Raw genomic sequence first — 16,833 nt, forward strand, 5'->3', positions numbered from 1 at the left:
ACCTTGGGCAGGGTACTCCTTCCTCTAGACCAGATTGCTCAAAGCCCTGTACAGCTTTGTCTTGGAACACTTCCACAACTTCTCTGGGCAGCCTGTTCCAGTGCTTCATCACCCCCACAGTAAAGAAATTCTTCTAAATATCTAATTTAAACTTACTGTCTTTCAGATTTAAACCATTCCCCCTTGTTCTGTCACTGCTTGACTGTGTAAAAAGAAAATCCCTCTCCAGCTCTTTAGGCCACCTTCTGATACTGGAAGGCTCTTGAAGATCTCCCTGGAGCTTTCTCTGCTCTAGGCTGAAACAACTCCAACTGTCTCAGGCTTCAGTATTCATAGGACAGGTACTCTGGCCATCTGATCATCATTGTAGCCTCATCTGGACTTGCTCTAACAGGCCTGTGTCCTTATGTTGGGGCCCCAGAGCTGGCTGCAGTACTCCAGAGGAGGTCTCATGCTTGTGAGGTAGAGGGGCAGAATCATTGCCTTTGACCTGCTGGCCACACTGCTTTCATTGCTATGAATAACACTCAGTGGCTAATTTACTTGTGATGTATTCACAAAAAAGAAAATCTCTTTTTTCTGCTGTTCAGTGTTACCTTGAGAATAGTGAAGTGTTGTTCTTGTCACCTCTTTTGGAAATGCTAATGCTCTTTTGGACTGCTAATGATTTTGGGTTCCTAACTGATTTTGGCTTGTGATTATATGCTTGATTGTTGGTTTCTGACAAGATGACCTGTTACCTTTTTCTTTTTTTTTTTTCCACTTGACTAGAATAAGTATTGCAAACCAGCAGCAGTCATTAGTTTCTGTTAATAAGATCTAACTGGTCTTGTCATTCCAACATTCTGTTTTACAGGCATCCTGGAACTTTTTAGAGGTTTATACACATTAAACTTGTTTAAGGTCAAAATGCTCACAATTCTTTATCACTTCTTATTTCTTATCAGAGACAAATAACTAGAAAAATTACATCTCCACTTCTCAAAATAGTTGCTTTTTCTGCCTCAATCACTGTGATTTATTTAAACCTTTCCAAGGCCTTTTCCATGAACTTTGCACATCTCCTATCTTCTTGTTTAAGGAGTTAGAGTTGCACAGCGGTGGGTGCTCCTGAGCAGATTTGTTTTATTTTTGCTAGCTCTTGTTCATGTCAAATACAAGTTATCTGGTTATAGACATAGAAATTCCCTTCAGCTTCTTAAATAAAGGAGTATGAAATCTCTTGCAGTCTGAGACTCTTTTTATTCCTTTGGTTTTTCACCTTGCTCTGAGTTCCTTGTTTTCTGTAGTGAAAGTATATCCATCTGTTGATAGCACTGAAACCACCAGTTGTGTGCTAAGCCCTTCTGTGTCTGAGGAACACTGTGAATCTCTTTCAGAGAGGAACTCCTCATTTTAACCAATAGACAGGCTGTGGAAGTGACTTAATTAGAAGCTGAAACCTGTACGAATAAATGTTCATACTTTTCTTTGAGCCTCAGGTGGGTGCATTATCTTTTTCCACTGTGGCGAGTTGAGATCTTTCTGCAACAACATCTGGTAGGTGAGGAAAGATCATTAACATATGTGATGACTCAGCTAATACACAACTAATGTGCTTTAGAAGGTATTAGATATGCAGTGTGCATGATTGTTTTTTGTGTGTGTACTGTGAAACCAAACAGCGTTCCATAGGTCTGCATGTTTATTGAGGCTGCACTCTCTTCCAGATATAGCACAGGAAGAAACACAGTCAGAAATTAGTAAGACCTCTTAGGTTTACTTTTCTCACACTTCTTATTTATCAGTCTTCTGCTTAAACAGGGGAGGAGCAGATGGTTTCTCTAGTGCTGTTTTCCAGTTATTTTGTATTTCTTTGCAGATATGGTTACTTTCCTGTTAACTACTACCTTCAATTTACAAAGACAGCGTATACATTCTTAACTGTCCTATCTACTCTTACATTCCACTCTGTAATGGAAAGTAGTCCTTGAAATGGCATAAACAAAAGTGAAAATTAATTTCTGGCTCAGTGTATTTTGAACTGGAGGCCTTAAGTATTGAATAATTAATAAGCTTGTCTCAGAACTTACCTGTATCTCTTGGAAGTTCTGTATTGCACAGAACATACCTGCTTCTCACAATTATGCTAAGATAGATTTCTCTTCAAACTGCAGGAGCCTCAAGGGTATACAAGAGAAAGATACATAATATTTTGGGGGATTCACATTTTTCATGATAAATCTGATGGAATTTTTTTATAACTGCCTGCTTGAGTCTCTTCATTGGTAAAATATCTGTCAACCAAATGACTGAGCTTAGTGCTTTGGTCTCACAACATGCTGACTATGAGTGTACTCTCATCATAACACTTGTTGAGTTTCTTCTCTAAAGCAGTCTCTGATTCCTACTTTTCAGTCTTCTTTTCCCACATTTTGTGCATATCCCTCAGAGACATCATTATTTCCACGTTTCGTGTGTCAAATGCACATATGCTTGCTAGTTAGCAAAAGTGAAAGTCCTCTGGAAACTACTAGATGTTAGTTTTTTTATTTTGAGAGAGGTGGCAGTGGTATTTAATTAGTAAGTTATCCCTCTCTTAAACTGGAGTGTTGCTTGATTTTATTTGAAAACCAATGCCTTACAGCTGTGTATGTATTGTTGCAGCGCTTGTCAGCTCTTCCATGGAAATACTATAACATTTTTTACACTTGGATGTTTTGCAGTGGCTGCTAACCATTGAATTTTTTGTTTCTCTGGGGTATTGCATCCACAATCCATAATGTGCTAAGGCTTCTACTAATGGGCACCCTTATGACACTGCACGGTGTCATAAAACAATTCCCAGATATTGTATCTGTCTTGGTAGCATTGAAGTATCTATCATGCCAGAATTAAAATAATTGAGGTCTGCTTTCTTGAGAAGAGGGTAGCTCTCTTGCATATACCAGGTTCACTTTGTTCTGGGCCCATTTGCTCAAATGTGCTTGAGTGCCATGCCTGTGAAGGGGTTTGTAAATGTTTCTGTACCTGGATAAAAGTCAGATTTCTAGCAACTCTCCTTTTAAATGCTTCTAAAGTACTTGCAAGTTCAGTTTAAAATGTAAAATAATAGTAATAATAATAATAATAATAATAATTTTCAACTGTATAATAGATCTCATTTCAAATATGATTAAAAAGAACAACACTGAAGAGTAATAATTTTCTGGGTGCAGGAAGGTTGTCTCCCCCTCACCCCCCAAGTAATACTCTGAGGGAAAAGATACTGTTATAGAGAAATATGATATTTGCGTTGCTAAAATTTAGGTAGAAAACTTTAAGACTTTGTAGGAAACATTTAATGTTTGTTGTTCAGAATAAGTAGATGCTTTTACTGAAATCCATTAGTGAACTAAAATGGTGCAAATCGGTTTTTCCTGAGTTGTATGTCATTTGCTTCACTAGGAGGAAAAACATACGGAGGAAACTTGATCCTATAGTCTTGTAGTATTTTAAAAATATAGCGTGCACAGTTCAGCTGTAGTTAGCAACAGCGCATCCCTTTTTCTCTTTTCCTATTACTGCATTATTCTGGTTTCTCTCTAGAGGGCAATCTTCTACCATGTATTAAGTTAGAATCCTTTTTGCTTTTTCCTATTTATTTGAGCAGTTTTGTCTTTTTGTTTGTTTTTTTTTTCCTAGGCATACCTGTAAATTATCAGGATGTAGCATCTATTGATCCAGAGTATGCAAAGAACTTGCAGTGGATTTTAGATAATGATATCAGCGATCTGGGTTTAGAGCTGACATTCTCTGTTGAGACCGATGTGTTTGGAGCAATGGAAGAAGTGCCATTGAAGCCAGGGGGTGCAAGTATACTTGTTACACAGGAAAACAAGGTGAGTATACAGGTTTATTCAGAAGATGGTAGTATAGTACAGGCTGTTGGACTGACTTTCTGAATAACTGGAAGCATGAATGGTATACCTGTTTTGGAGGAAATACAAAAAGATTGCAGTTGTCAACACTGTTTCCTCTTTTTCTAAGTTAGCATGTAAAAGAGTTCAGATTAGAGGTTCTTTCTGACAGAACTGTGGAAGGAAAATATGATCAATTTAAATGAAGGATTTATTTTAAAAGTTAAAAATACTCCTAAAGTTAAGCCTTGGGTATATATACCAAGGAAACAGAACAGTAGCAATTGCTAAACATAAAATTATAGATAATGTTGCAAAGTGTGCTGCCTGCTAGGCTGGTCTATAGCACTGTATTGCTCTAATTGAAATGCAGGTAATGGATGGAGTAAAAGTCTGCAGGAAGATTTTTCAGCCATTTGGAAGTCACTTGATGTGTATGGAAATAACCTACTTTTAAAATTTACTTTAATAGTAGGTTGAAAAGCCCCTGATTCCTCTGCAGCATTAATTAAAACAAAGAAATATGAGAAAACACAGCCACATTTTGAAGATCGTATAGAAATTATGATAAACACAAGTCTGATTGAATCCTGCAGTTCCTGACTAAACAGTTCTGACTAACAGCAGGAGTGTCACGGGTAGACCTGACCTGTAGTTTTTTATAACATTGACTCTTGGTCCTGATGTCTGCTTTGTGTTCTGATTTTTATTTGTGTTGGGCTGGCCGAGCCTGTGCTCTGTGCTCAGTTAAGCATTTGGCTTCAGGAGTGGTGCCGGAGCTGCTGCACTGGGGAGCAGCCACTTGGTGTCAGCCTTTGTTGCAAGGACATTGCAATTGGCACTGGATTCTTGTAGCCTTAATCCTCATTTTCATTAAGGCAGAGTGTCATTCCAGTAGCAGGAATACATGTTATTAGTTTGATTCTGCGCTGATTCCTCAATACAGTCATTTGTGAAAGAATACAGATGGTAGAAAAAGTCTAATTGTGAAGGTAGTGGATGCTTAATTTCTTTATTATCTGTTGGAGAAAGCAAGAATGTTGATTCTTGTGTCTGGTCAGTCTTAGCTTCTCAGTATATAAAAAAGATGTATTTAACATAAATTGTATTTTCATAACAACTATTTAAAACCCATTTTCAACTAGCATAATATTAGAAGTTTGCCCACATGAGGGTGGGCATTAGTAGCCCATTAGCAGCCTTATTTGGTTTCTTAATTTTAGAGCTGGGGCACAGTCTAAAAAGGGTGATTGAAAATGTGTAGAGATGCTTCCATTCTATCTCATCAAGCCTTTGTCAACATGGCAGGAGGGGAGTAGAGTTTGTGTAGCTTTAATTTGAAAGGTGGCAAGAAAGAGGTGCTCTGGTGGTAGCTTTGAAACTATTACTATTAATGCATTTTTGGAATTTGAAGCTGCAAAATGTGAAGTCAAAAGATATCTGTAAGGTGGCAGTGTTTTGTTCACTGGCAAAGTTGTTGCCAATGGCCAAGTTGTTAAAAATTGAAGATATGTATTTTATTGGTTTTGGGGGATTTTTTTCCAGTTTGTTTAATGTAACATAGTTTTGCAGTATGTTTTAGCTTAGCTGTTCTATCAGTTTAAATAGGAATGCATCTACTTTATGAACAAAAATCTCCTTTTCCCCTCAAGTGATATCTTGTTTTTTTTCCACCTTTACCCAAGGAATAATAGATCACTGTTTAAAACTCATTGTATTTATTGTACCTCAGGGAGAAGAGAATTCAACTTCTAAAATAATTTGCTAAAAATGCACACTAGTGGGTAACCTGTTAAAATTACATTATGATTGAATCTTTATCCCTTAAAAAACCTAAACAACAAACACATACACAAAAAAATCCCCTGTGCCAAAACCAGAATAAAACACACCCTTGCCCCTCCCTGCACAGAAACCACCCAGCAGTCCCTTTCTCTCATTGAAAACTGAAATAGAGTAAATGCACTACTAGTAAGAGCTATTTGTAAAGTGTTATTTTCTTTGAATGGGGTAATTTTATTTTTTTATATCAACTGTGTAATAGGTGAATGGTTGTGGGACAATTAGATGATGCAAATATTCATGTCTTTTAATTGCTGTGTCCATGTAGCCCAGCTGAAATACAGTTAGAGCTTGGTTCAAATGCCTTTTGTCATGGTAATGGAGAGACTTCAAATAGAAAAATCAGGCTTTGTCCTGAATTTATCTTTGCTCTTTGCTGTGTATTGTTTTGCAGCTTTCTACTTTTTTAGGAAAAAAATAAAATCAGGTGTAGTCAAGGTTTGACTTTATGTTATGTTAAAGAGTGGTGCAGATCTCCACAATCCTGTGGCTTTCTCACTCCTCCCAGAACCTGACTGTGAGCTGGCCGTTCTGTTTGGCAGTAAAATAGTAGGTTTTTTTTTTTTTCCAGGCAGCTTTAAAATGGAGCTGCTCTCTGAATCTGAAAATCATCATAACCATTGATCCTCGTCTCACAGCATATGGGACTGTGAAATCAAGGAAGCATGATCTCTGCATTATTTACCTCAAAGTGAAATACAGAACAACCCCTCACCCAAGCTATACTTTGTCATTATATTTGTGATGCCTATCTAATGTGTGTTCAATCAAATCTCCCTTCCTTAAAGAAGACTGGATCATAACTTTATGTACTATGTAGGAATGCATATGTAGGTCTGAAATGATGTAGGTATTTCTGTTTTGTAATGTGCTCCTAAGGCTTCAGAGGGGAAAAAAATTGAAATGAAGTGCACAGAAACCAAAACAAATTGACCAGGTTGTTTACTGACATGTATTATGTAAATTCTGTGCTACAGGTCTTTCATCGTGTGCCAGTGCTGATAGCCAGGATGGTTGGCTGTTCCAGGCTATTTTAAACATTTCTTGTTACACCTAAACTACAGCAACTGCTTTCTCTCAAAATTAAAGTGTTCAATGTAGTATATTTGTCATGCATAAAATAAGTAAATTTTTTTAAAATGGATTTCTCAAAATAAGGTTGTGAATTTTTCTTTCCTCAGCTCTGTTTTTCTGGGCAGCCTAATTTACATAAGAACAGTTTAAGAGATGTAAAACAAGCATTTCTGATCATTGAAAACAACCAGTGTTAGCATTGTTTTGAATCCTGGTATTACAAAAAATTTTGATTTCTTCTGTATTCACAGACTGCCTTTTGTCTAGTGCAGTTAATCTCCTTTGGCTGCCCTTCAGTCCTTAGAGAGGGGAGCTGTCTTTAGCTCTGCTGATAGTAGAAGCAACCTGGGAAGAATACTAGACTGAAACTAGATTTTTGAGACCAGTACTGCAGTTGAAGATATTATTAGGTCATGTTCTTCTTCTTCAGAGCACTTCACAAATTAATTGTTCTCTCAATCTAATAAAATGGTGATAATGCTTTTAAAAAAGTATCTTTCAACTGCAAACAACCCCTCTGTACATCTGTGCATGTAAGGAGCTATGTTAAAAAAGTATCCTTCTGTTTTGAAATGTTGCATAGTTAATTCTCTTTTTCAGAAAGGGAGGAAAGAAAAAATGCTTGGTTGCTTTTGTGCAGGTTCAGAACCTAAAATTTTAGGTTGAAATATTTTAAAATTAAAAATCAAAGTAGTATTTTCATAAGATTGTTCTCTTGAAGGAAGCTGATAGTTGAGATGGTTTAATTGGGAAATACATTTCATGATTTTCTTATTAAATGTCATGATTACAAAGTCAAAACATTTCTTTAAACAGAGTACCTAAATAATCTAGGAATAAATTTTGTTTTAAAGTAGAAGACTACTTTCTTGAGTAAAGAAACTTTATTAGACTTCTGTAATTTGGTCAGGGTAGATGAGACATGTTGATAGAATATTAATGTAGGTACTTTTCCCTTCTAAAAGGCACTTGTCTCCTTCTAAAAGCCTTCTTCCATTAACACCTCCTAGGCTTTTGTGTTCTTAACAAAAGCAAAGTTCTGATGGATTCTTTTTCTGGCTGGCATCTTTTAAAGGTAGAGTACCTAGATCTCTAAAGCATGTTATAGTCTATTCCCTGGCTATGATGGAAGTTGTTTTCTGGTGGTTTTTTTTTTTTAAAACTAAGGAGATTTTTCAAGACTTTCTTTAAAAAAATGTAATTCTTATTAAGACTAATATACTCTGTAGGCTTTATTATGTATTATTTTAGGCTTCCAGAGACAGGGAGGGGAAAGCAAGGAAGCTTTTTGTTTCACAAGTTAGCCCTTTTTCCTAGGTAATGTCAGTTTGCTTAAATGGAGTATTTTTGCTTACAAACATTGGTGTGTTTATGGCCTTAATTGAGCTTAGTGGAAGGGGTATTAGGTGTGGGCATGACAAATTAAGTTTTGTTTACTTCCTTTATCCTATTCTGAGTCCCTGTTTTTTGACTGGTTTATGTAACAGTTCGAACACTTCTGTTTTGTAATTGTCTTGGGAAGGAAGGCGGAAGAGCAGAAGGGGCTTATTTTGGGTTGCTTCCACATGAAAAATGCAAAGGGGCTCTTACTACCTCACAGTGGAAGACATTTGTAATGCATTGAGGACTGCATTTGTGTGTGTGGGCTTGTTTGAGCACTGTGTGGTTTTGCTGGGGTCTATCTTATTACTGTTTTCTATGTTGCAGGCTGAGTATGTCCAGCTTGTGACAGAGCTCAGAATGACAAGAGCCATTCAGCCTCAGATAAATGCCTTTTTACAAGGCTTCCATATGTTCATTCCACCATCTTTGATCCAACTTTTTGATGAATATGAACTGGTAAGATGAAATGCCTACGTATTTTTAAATGCTTTGTTCAGCATCTTTCATCAGCAGTGGAAATGATGTAGATGTAAGCTCAATGACCACAAAATAAAGATTTTGTAGATTTCACATTGGCTTTGTTTCCTGGGCATCTATCAGTGAGGATCTCATTATTTGTATTCCTGCTTTTTCTAGTTACTCAGGATTACCATCTTCCTGAAACTTCACATGGCAGTAATAAATGCCCTAAATTGTAATTTCAGTATGGAATCAGCATGTTGTGGCCTTTAAGTCTTTGCATATTTTCCATGAGGAGGACAGAAATCCTGTAAGAGTAAGGAGATTCTGTCTATTGTCTTTACTTTTTCTGAGTCGCAGAGTCAAATTCCAGTAAATACTTGTTGGTGGTTTGATCTTCTGTAACCAACACATCTCAAATTGTGTCTGAAGCCATGGCAAGACTCAGAGGTTTTTTCTTTTAGGTGCTTTGACAATAATTTTTCTCCCTTGCTGGTGCATACTTAAATTAAACAGATCATGTGAAGTTTTCTGAATTCAAGAATCTTCATGTATAAAAATTTAGTGGTGGGTTCCATAAGGTTGCAATAAAATAAAGAAGCACTGCAAGCTTTCTACTTCTTAAAATAGCATAAATTCATGAAATAGGTGGTTAGTCAGGAGGCCTGATCACAATCTATGTGCTTCTCCTGAAGGAGCTTTTGTTGTCTGGTATGCCAGAAATTGATGTGAATGACTGGTTAAAAAATACAGAATACACCAGTGGCTATGAGAGAGGAGACCAAGTTATTCAGGTAAATTTATTTATTTATTTATTTACTTACTTAGTTATTTTAAGCAATGTAGACTGTTTAATCCGAAAAATATGGTTTTGTTGTTGTCATTATCTGTGTGCATTTGTGGAAGCTTATTTTGGCTGAAATTTGTGAATATTTTTTAATACTGTATTTTTGCATTAAGTAACTTAATTATTTATGAATTTGGTACAAAAAATACCATAATTTAAATAGCAAACTTATATATTTTCCATTTATTGTTTTATCAATATATTTTCAAGTACTACAAGTATTTAATGGAAAATGCAAACTAACTTTTTTGTCATTTAGTGGTTCTGGGACGTGGTGGAAGAACTAACTCAGGAAGAGAGAGTGTTACTGTTACAGTTTGTTACTGGCAGGTGAGAGACTCTTCTGTAAGCACAGATACATTGTCTAGATACTCTGAAATAAGTCAGAGACTTGAGAGACCATAAAAGATCATCTAGAAACTGTTTTGCATACTGGTTGTTCTATACATTGAAGTAGACAAAGCGTGTGTTAATACTTTTGCTGTCTCTGTTGCCTGCAAAATGATTGATTACTTATTTATTATACTTGACCACTTTGCAAGAGGCCTTTGTTGCTGTCCAGGCTGTTCTTGACAAGGCTGTAGTGAATTTAAATGAGCTTTAAATTCTTTTTCCTGATGCATGTTTATATGACTTTTGGCTTTTCCAGCAATCAGCTGAAGCTGTAATAAATGAGATAAGTACACTCAGTCAATATATACAGAATATCCTTCTCCTCAAGCTGAGTTGAATTCAACATTAGTTCAGTGTGTCAAGATAAGTAAAGATGTAGCTTTATGGAAGACTGTCTGCTTTATAAAGTTTTTCTGTCCTAAATTCTATTACTTCTCTAGGGAAAGCCACTTTTATTTCCCTTATGGTTTGGGAGCAGTGGGGGAATGTTTTAGCAATAAATGCCCCTGTGAGCTGGGTGAGTTGCTGAACTTGTGGGTACAGACATTTCACAGAGTGGATCCATGGACATAAATGTGACATCTGAGTTGTGCAATCCAGTCTTTTTCTGGTAGCAGGCAGAGATCACAACATCTTGGTTTGATGTTCCCTTAATATTCTAGGATTAGTAGAGTAGCTGAACTTTTGCGTGTGAATTTTGTGGTTAAGCAAAGATAAAATACAAATTAAGATCATCAAAACTACCTTTTATATTAAGGAATTTCACAGCCAGGGATGTGTCATCAAATAGCCTGGTCTCCAAATTCTATTAGTTTCCCTTGATTGATCATGAATTTCCTTGGTTTGAGGCATCATGGATAATTTGAGAAGGTAGTTGTATGCACATTAATCTTTTTGTCTTCTGAAGAAATGATTCCTGAAGTTGTAACTGCACATGTGTGGCATGCCAACTGCTGGTCTTTCATTTTTAGTGCACTGGTCCATTTCTAAATTTAGACAGCAAATAAGGTTCTTTAAAATGTAAGGTCGTGTTTCAAATGCTTCTTAAAACATTCCAAATGATACTGAAGTGGCATTCAGTATTTTCACTGCATTTGGGATAATCTCCTGGATTCTAAGAGGCGCTTTCTATCAAGTAAACAGTTACACTGTCTGATTAATATGTGTCAGCATCATTCGTTTAGGTCACAAATCACCTATTGTCTTGTTCTTACCCATTTGCTTGTTAGTAGGAAAGAAATTTTTGGTGTGGCTTTAAGAATTCTGGTATAGAATTTAAAAATCATCTATTTAGGATTTTATTTTTCCTGTATCGCCTAGGAGGAACCCTTTGTTTTTTCTTCAGTGTTTGAAATGCAATAGATGTATTTTCCCATAAATATTTAACTTTAGAAAGTTATCTCTAATAGTGATAGGCAGCTGGCATTTTTGCACAAAAGTCCTCAGACAGTCCTACTTTCTTTGAAATGGAAGATTTAGATGCTGACTTTTCTGTGAGCCTGGTACAGTAGTCGGCTGATACCTTAAGTAAAATTTTACATTTAAAAGTATACCTGATTTCAAACTATGATGTTTTTCTGGCTTTAGTGAAGAATTTGCTTCTGTGGGTACTGGTTGACAGGCTACATTCAAAAGTCTTTTTTCCCCCTCCATTTCTCTTTATTCTCTTCTGTACATTTACTTACTTGATTTTTTTGTGTGAGTGTGAAGTGGAACTGTTCTTTCTTTCCAATCAAAGACTGAAATTAGTGAATTAAATAAAATAGATTTGTGATTATGTCTTCAGTGTTTTTCTGACATCTCTAAATATTTCTTAAACTTTTCCTTTTGCTGCCTTCTCCCATTTTTACATCTCTTTCTCTTTTTCTCTTATGAAGTCTTGCTTTTGTAGTTTCAGTGGAGATAACATTGCATTTGTTGTTAATACCAATTTTGAGACTCTTTTAATAGTAAAGTAATTGTCATGAGCAAAGTTTGAACATATTTGGAGGTCTTAGCACACTCAAGAAAAAGTCTAAATGTTTTTGTGGCTCATGTTGGGGATCTGAAAGTTCACTTATGATGCCATTTATTCTTTCTCATCTAACAGCTGCTTGAGATTCCCAATTCTACAAGCTTTTCTTATTTTTCCTCCTCTTGATCTTTGATATTTATAATAGTATTTGGCTAATTTATTGTTAATTTTCTACTGGCAACTTCTGGTGGAGTTTTTAGTGAACAGTTGGAAGGAAGTGTTGACAGCTTGATAGATTTTAAATGATAAATTCTACTTTATTTAAATTCTACGGCTGCAAAGATTGTATAGAACTTCTTTGGGGACTGTAGTTTTTGTGGAGCAATAAGCAATACGCTTATGTTCTTTTAAGGAAAATTCAGCATAGTTGTTAAATATGAAAGATATGTCTACTGTCATATAAGAATAAGAAAACATAAGGAAACAAGCTTCAAATCTCTTCTACAGTGTTTTTATTCCAAGCAAATTTATGCAAAACTTGTCAGTGGAAAAATAGAAACGTCATGATTCAGATATAAACGTAGAAATTTCCAAAGCTATAAAATTGTATTGTTGCTCTTGCACACAGCTATAGTGATATTTCTTGCATCTATTTAGAAGGTTTTCTTCACTCTATTGGCAGTGTTTTGCTTGGAGAGAAAATTCATTCTTGGAGGCACAAGTTGGCAGCAATCATTCTTGTAAATATTCAAAGCCTTGACCATGCTTTATGATTTTGACCTGTTATATAGAAAGTATTAAAATAAGTTACATTGAAAAAACTTTTAGATGATAGTGCACTGAAAGAAATTTTCAGCGGTTAGTTCCCTATTTATTGCCAATTTGAATATGGGATATTTATCAGAGGGGAGAAAAAAAAGTCATTGCAGGGGAGGCAAGTCTGTATTGGAATGTGAGCCAAAACCATGGTATAAGAGTACAGATGTACCATCTTTACTGCTGTTCTGAATTGTTGCTGTAAGCACAATTCCATTTGTATCAGAAATAATATGCTGCAAATAATCAGCCCTTCTCTCCATAGAGGTTACTTTGTCTAGCAGGGTTTGAACTATATGCTCAGTATTGCTGTTGTTAAGCTGGGTAATACAGATTTATGTGTTGGATACTACAACTAGTTCTAAAAGGTATGTTTAAAAGGTATTACTGTGAGTTGTGTCCCAGCTCCTTCACATTCAGCAGCAGCAGCAACCATTATGCTTGTGCATTTTTGCCAGGTAGTTTTACTGTGAGTGGAAACACTACTTCTTCTGTTATACTTGCTTCTGGTGGTTTTTTTTTTTGTTGTTGTTTTTTGGTGGTTTTTTTTTTGACTTTTTTTTTTTGATGCAGGGGCTGTGCTAGCAGGATGTTATCTTGTAGTGTGTGTCAGGTTAAGTTGATATTGTGAAAATATCTGAATTTTATTCTAGTTGTTAGTTTTGAATGACAGAGAGGGAGTCTGAACAACGGGCTATTGCCCACTTACACCTGGAGTAATCTTTGAATAATATGTTGGTGAAGGGGAAAAAAAGAGTAATATGATTAAGTGAGATTGCATTCCTGAAGATGTGAGTGATTTTTGTAGTGTGTTCTAGTTTTGCCATAGTTTGTCACTGGGCTATAGTGTGACTGATGTAATGGTTTTATTAGTTACTTGAAATATGTGGCCTGAAGTACTAAATGAACAGACAAGTCAAGGACACTTTGGTCATTTGTCCCACAGATAGTAATCAGAGAATAAACTGTTTTGTGATGTAGCTTAAACTTTAAACATAAATAGACATGTTTGTCTTAACTGAGATAATGCCACAATATAAGAAGGATATAAATCTGTTAGAAGGCATCCAGAGAGGCCATGAAGATGGTGAAGGGCCTTGAGGACAAGCCATTTAAAGAGTGGCTGAGGGCACTTGGTCTGAGACTGAGACTTGGAGAGCTCATTGCAGTCTACAGCTTCCTCAGGAAGAGAAGTGGAGGAGCAGGCACTGATCTCTTCTCTGTGACCAGAGACAGCACCCCAGGAAATGGTGTGAAGCTGTATCAGGGAGGTTTAGGTTGGATGTTAGGGAAAGTCTCTTCCCACAGAAGGTGGTTGGGCCCTGGACCAGGCTCCCCAGGGAAGTGGTCACAGCACCAGCCTGACAGAGTTAAGAAGAATTTAGACAGCAGTCTCAGGCACATGGTGTGGTCCCTGCAGAGTTAGGAGTCAGATTTCAATCCTTGTGGGTCCTTTCCAACTCAGGATATTCTGATTCCATGAACATTCTGCAACAAAAACTGGTTATAGAAATGAGTCCTTACAGGCAGAATTATCTTAAAGGTCAGCCAAACAATATATGGTGCCTATTGTCAGTGGACCAATGTGTTACTTGGTCTTGTAATTAAAAACTTTTAAACAATGAGAATTTTTATATCAGTAAGAAAAAGGGAACTTTAGTAAAAGTACTAGTAACTGTCAAATTATCCTAAGTAAGAGATATTTTCAGTGTAAAGATTATATTTTTTTGTCTTACAACATTATTGCACTGCTCTAATTTCTGTACATTTTCTCAGTTCCAGGGTGCCTCATGGTGGCTTTGCCCATATAATGGGTGGCAGTGGATTGCAAAATTTTACTATTGCTGCTGTGCCATATACTGCAAATCTTTTACCAACATCAAGCACATGGTATGTTAACTATTCTTATTAAAATTTCTTAAAACCAGGGCTTTTTCATGTCAGTCACAGTCAAAAGTATATTTCTTTAGAATATTAAAAAGTCCCAAAAAATTTAAACAGTCTCTGCGGTATTCACTCTCCAACATGAAAGTGGTGAGTTTTATCCCAAATGATGTTACATTATGTTTGCTCATTGTTTGCAACTTGAGATTGTCTAATTAAAAGTAGTGAAATTAATAAAGGAATATTAAAGTTAAATTAGTGTATTACAACTTTCCGAAGTGAAAAACAACTTAATTTCCTACCATATATTCAAATACTCAGTGGTACTAAAAGTCTGCACAGGCTGGTTTTCTTCCATACATGTGATTTCTTCAGGTTTTTTAATCAGAAGTCTTTACTGTTGAGTTTTTTGCTGAACTGTGGTGTCCGTTTTTTTTTTTCTTTCCAGTATCAACATGCTCAAGTTACCTGAATACCCAAGTAAAGAAATTCTGAAAGACAGGCTTCTTGTGGCATTGCACTGTGGAAGCTATGGTTACACAATGGCATAATGAAGTCTAGAAAACCCATCTGACTGTTAATGTGCAATTTTGAGTGGCAGAAGTAATTTTGGAAACTGTCAATAGGAAAGCATCTTGGATGCTGCAGCCCATTGGCAGGGCTGGGTTTCAGAACAGCACCATCAGCTTTCCCTCCATTATTGTGTTGTCAAGGTAGCTCTGATACCATCATAACAAACTTCTCAGTATGCTGTATTTTCATTTTTTTAAATTACAGATCTGTATGGAAATCAGTTTACATGCTTTTCATTATTACTTCAATCTGAGAAAGTTTGTCAGAATCTCTTTCCACAGTTTGCATTTGATTTCCAAGCATGTGGTTAAATGACATTTGCATTGCAGTTTACTTTGCACTCAGATGGAATACTGCAAATGGAAAGAGTTGTACTTTATGCCTTGTTGCATGTGAAAGTGCCATTTATTTTTGCAGACCACTACAGAAAGTTCAATTGGAATATTGTACAGTAAGACAGAGCTGATGTATTTTCCATTTCTTTGCATAGTAACAGAAAGAAAGTTTTATAACTTTTTAGTATTCTAATGTACATAATATGTAAAGATTAGACTGTTATGACTGGAAAAAAACAACAGATTGAGTTTATCTAGTTTCTATTAGAATTTACACTATATTCTACTAAATATTTAAAGTATTTGTGACTTTACAGTCAACTTGCAGTTTAGAATTTGTAAATATTGTTTAAGATCTATATCCATTGTTTGAATGCCTTTACTCTTTCCTTGATATAATTGTATGTTCAAAAGGTATTAATTAAATTTTAATATTTTAACCAGAATCTGAATGTGACAAATTTTTGTGTCTCTGTGGGCAGATTATTCTTTTTTGTACCAGGATTTTAATAATGTTTCTATTTTAAATTGTCATGGAACCTGTATTTGAGGAGTCATTGTCAAAGTGTATTGATAGACATAAAAAGATGCACCAGGAAGTAAATTGAGCTTATGAGGTTAACTGCTAAACTATGATAGTTAGAATCTCATGTCAAAAATTTATATAGAATTATTTATTGCTGGTTTTTTCAGATTTTATTTATTTTAATCTAAAGTATACATAACCTCTCTGGGGGAGTGAGAGAGAAATCCGTAGACCATCTTGTCATAGTTAATTTTCCTCTGGACTAAGCTTTATACGTGAACTTATTAACTTCATGTCCTTTTTAGTTCTGTTTGTGCGCATGTTGTATAAATGTTGGTTTAAATTTTGAGACAGAGTCTGTGGCTGCTACATGAGGAGAACACCAGTTTTAAGTAGTGGAAAGAGCAGACACTTCCAGCAGAACAGTCCAGAGAAAGCTGCTTGGCTGTTGCTTTCAGGAAACTTGCCAAAGTTACTCCAATTAAAATCCTGAAATGATTGAAGAAAGGTAAACAAAGAGAGACTAGAAGAAACTAAAGAAAGGAAATGTTAAGAAAAACAAATCCAAAACCAAGTGAAAACAATAAAAGTGAATAGGATGACAAGAAGTGCAGGGCAATGGACCAAAGCTTGCCAATTAATCCTCATTGAAATCACAAGATTTCATTCCCTTTCCTGAAAAGAAATGGGGAGATGCTGTTCTTCGCTGGCATGCTTGAGGAAGCTTAGGCTGTTTGAATAGGTTAGATGTTTGAGAATGAGAATGTGTGGGGTTTTAACATTTAATCCCAGTTGCTTGGATCCTTCAGTTTAGCAAAAGTACTTGGCTTTCTTGCACAGCTGGGCTGTGCTTGGTTCCTTGCTTCTAT

At 35.9% G+C, this 16,833-nt stretch overlaps 1 protein-coding gene across 5 annotated transcripts in view; it reads left to right on the forward strand.

Annotated features, from left to right (window-relative positions):
* HACE1 (HECT domain and ankyrin repeat containing E3 ubiquitin protein ligase 1) overlaps positions 1 to 15,884 on the forward strand; it is a 48,062-nt gene extending 32,178 nt beyond the window's left edge. For 4 of the 5 annotated variants that reach the window (XM_050972955.1, XM_050972956.1, XM_030235609.2 and 1 more), the window contains 6 exons: positions 3,664 to 3,860; positions 8,502 to 8,633; positions 9,332 to 9,430; positions 9,743 to 9,813; positions 14,423 to 14,536; positions 14,979 to 15,884. In XM_050972955.1, the coding sequence (XP_050828912.1) occupies positions 3,664 to 3,860; positions 8,502 to 8,633; positions 9,332 to 9,430; positions 9,743 to 9,813; positions 14,423 to 14,536; positions 14,979 to 15,081 (716 nt within the window). In that variant the 3' untranslated portion in view covers positions 15,082 to 15,884. Of the gene's footprint in view, positions 1 to 3,663; positions 3,861 to 6,291; positions 6,878 to 8,501; positions 8,634 to 9,331; positions 9,431 to 9,742; positions 9,814 to 14,422; positions 14,537 to 14,978 lie in introns of those variants that run through there. The other variant, XM_050972958.1, reaches the window with a different exon arrangement.
* Positions 15,885 to 16,833: the final 949 nt, after the last annotated feature.

Source organism: Serinus canaria, chromosome 3, assembly GCF_022539315.1.
Source record: "Serinus canaria isolate serCan28SL12 chromosome 3, serCan2020, whole genome shotgun sequence".
NCBI classification, from domain to species: domain Eukaryota; kingdom Metazoa; phylum Chordata; class Aves; order Passeriformes; family Fringillidae; genus Serinus; species Serinus canaria.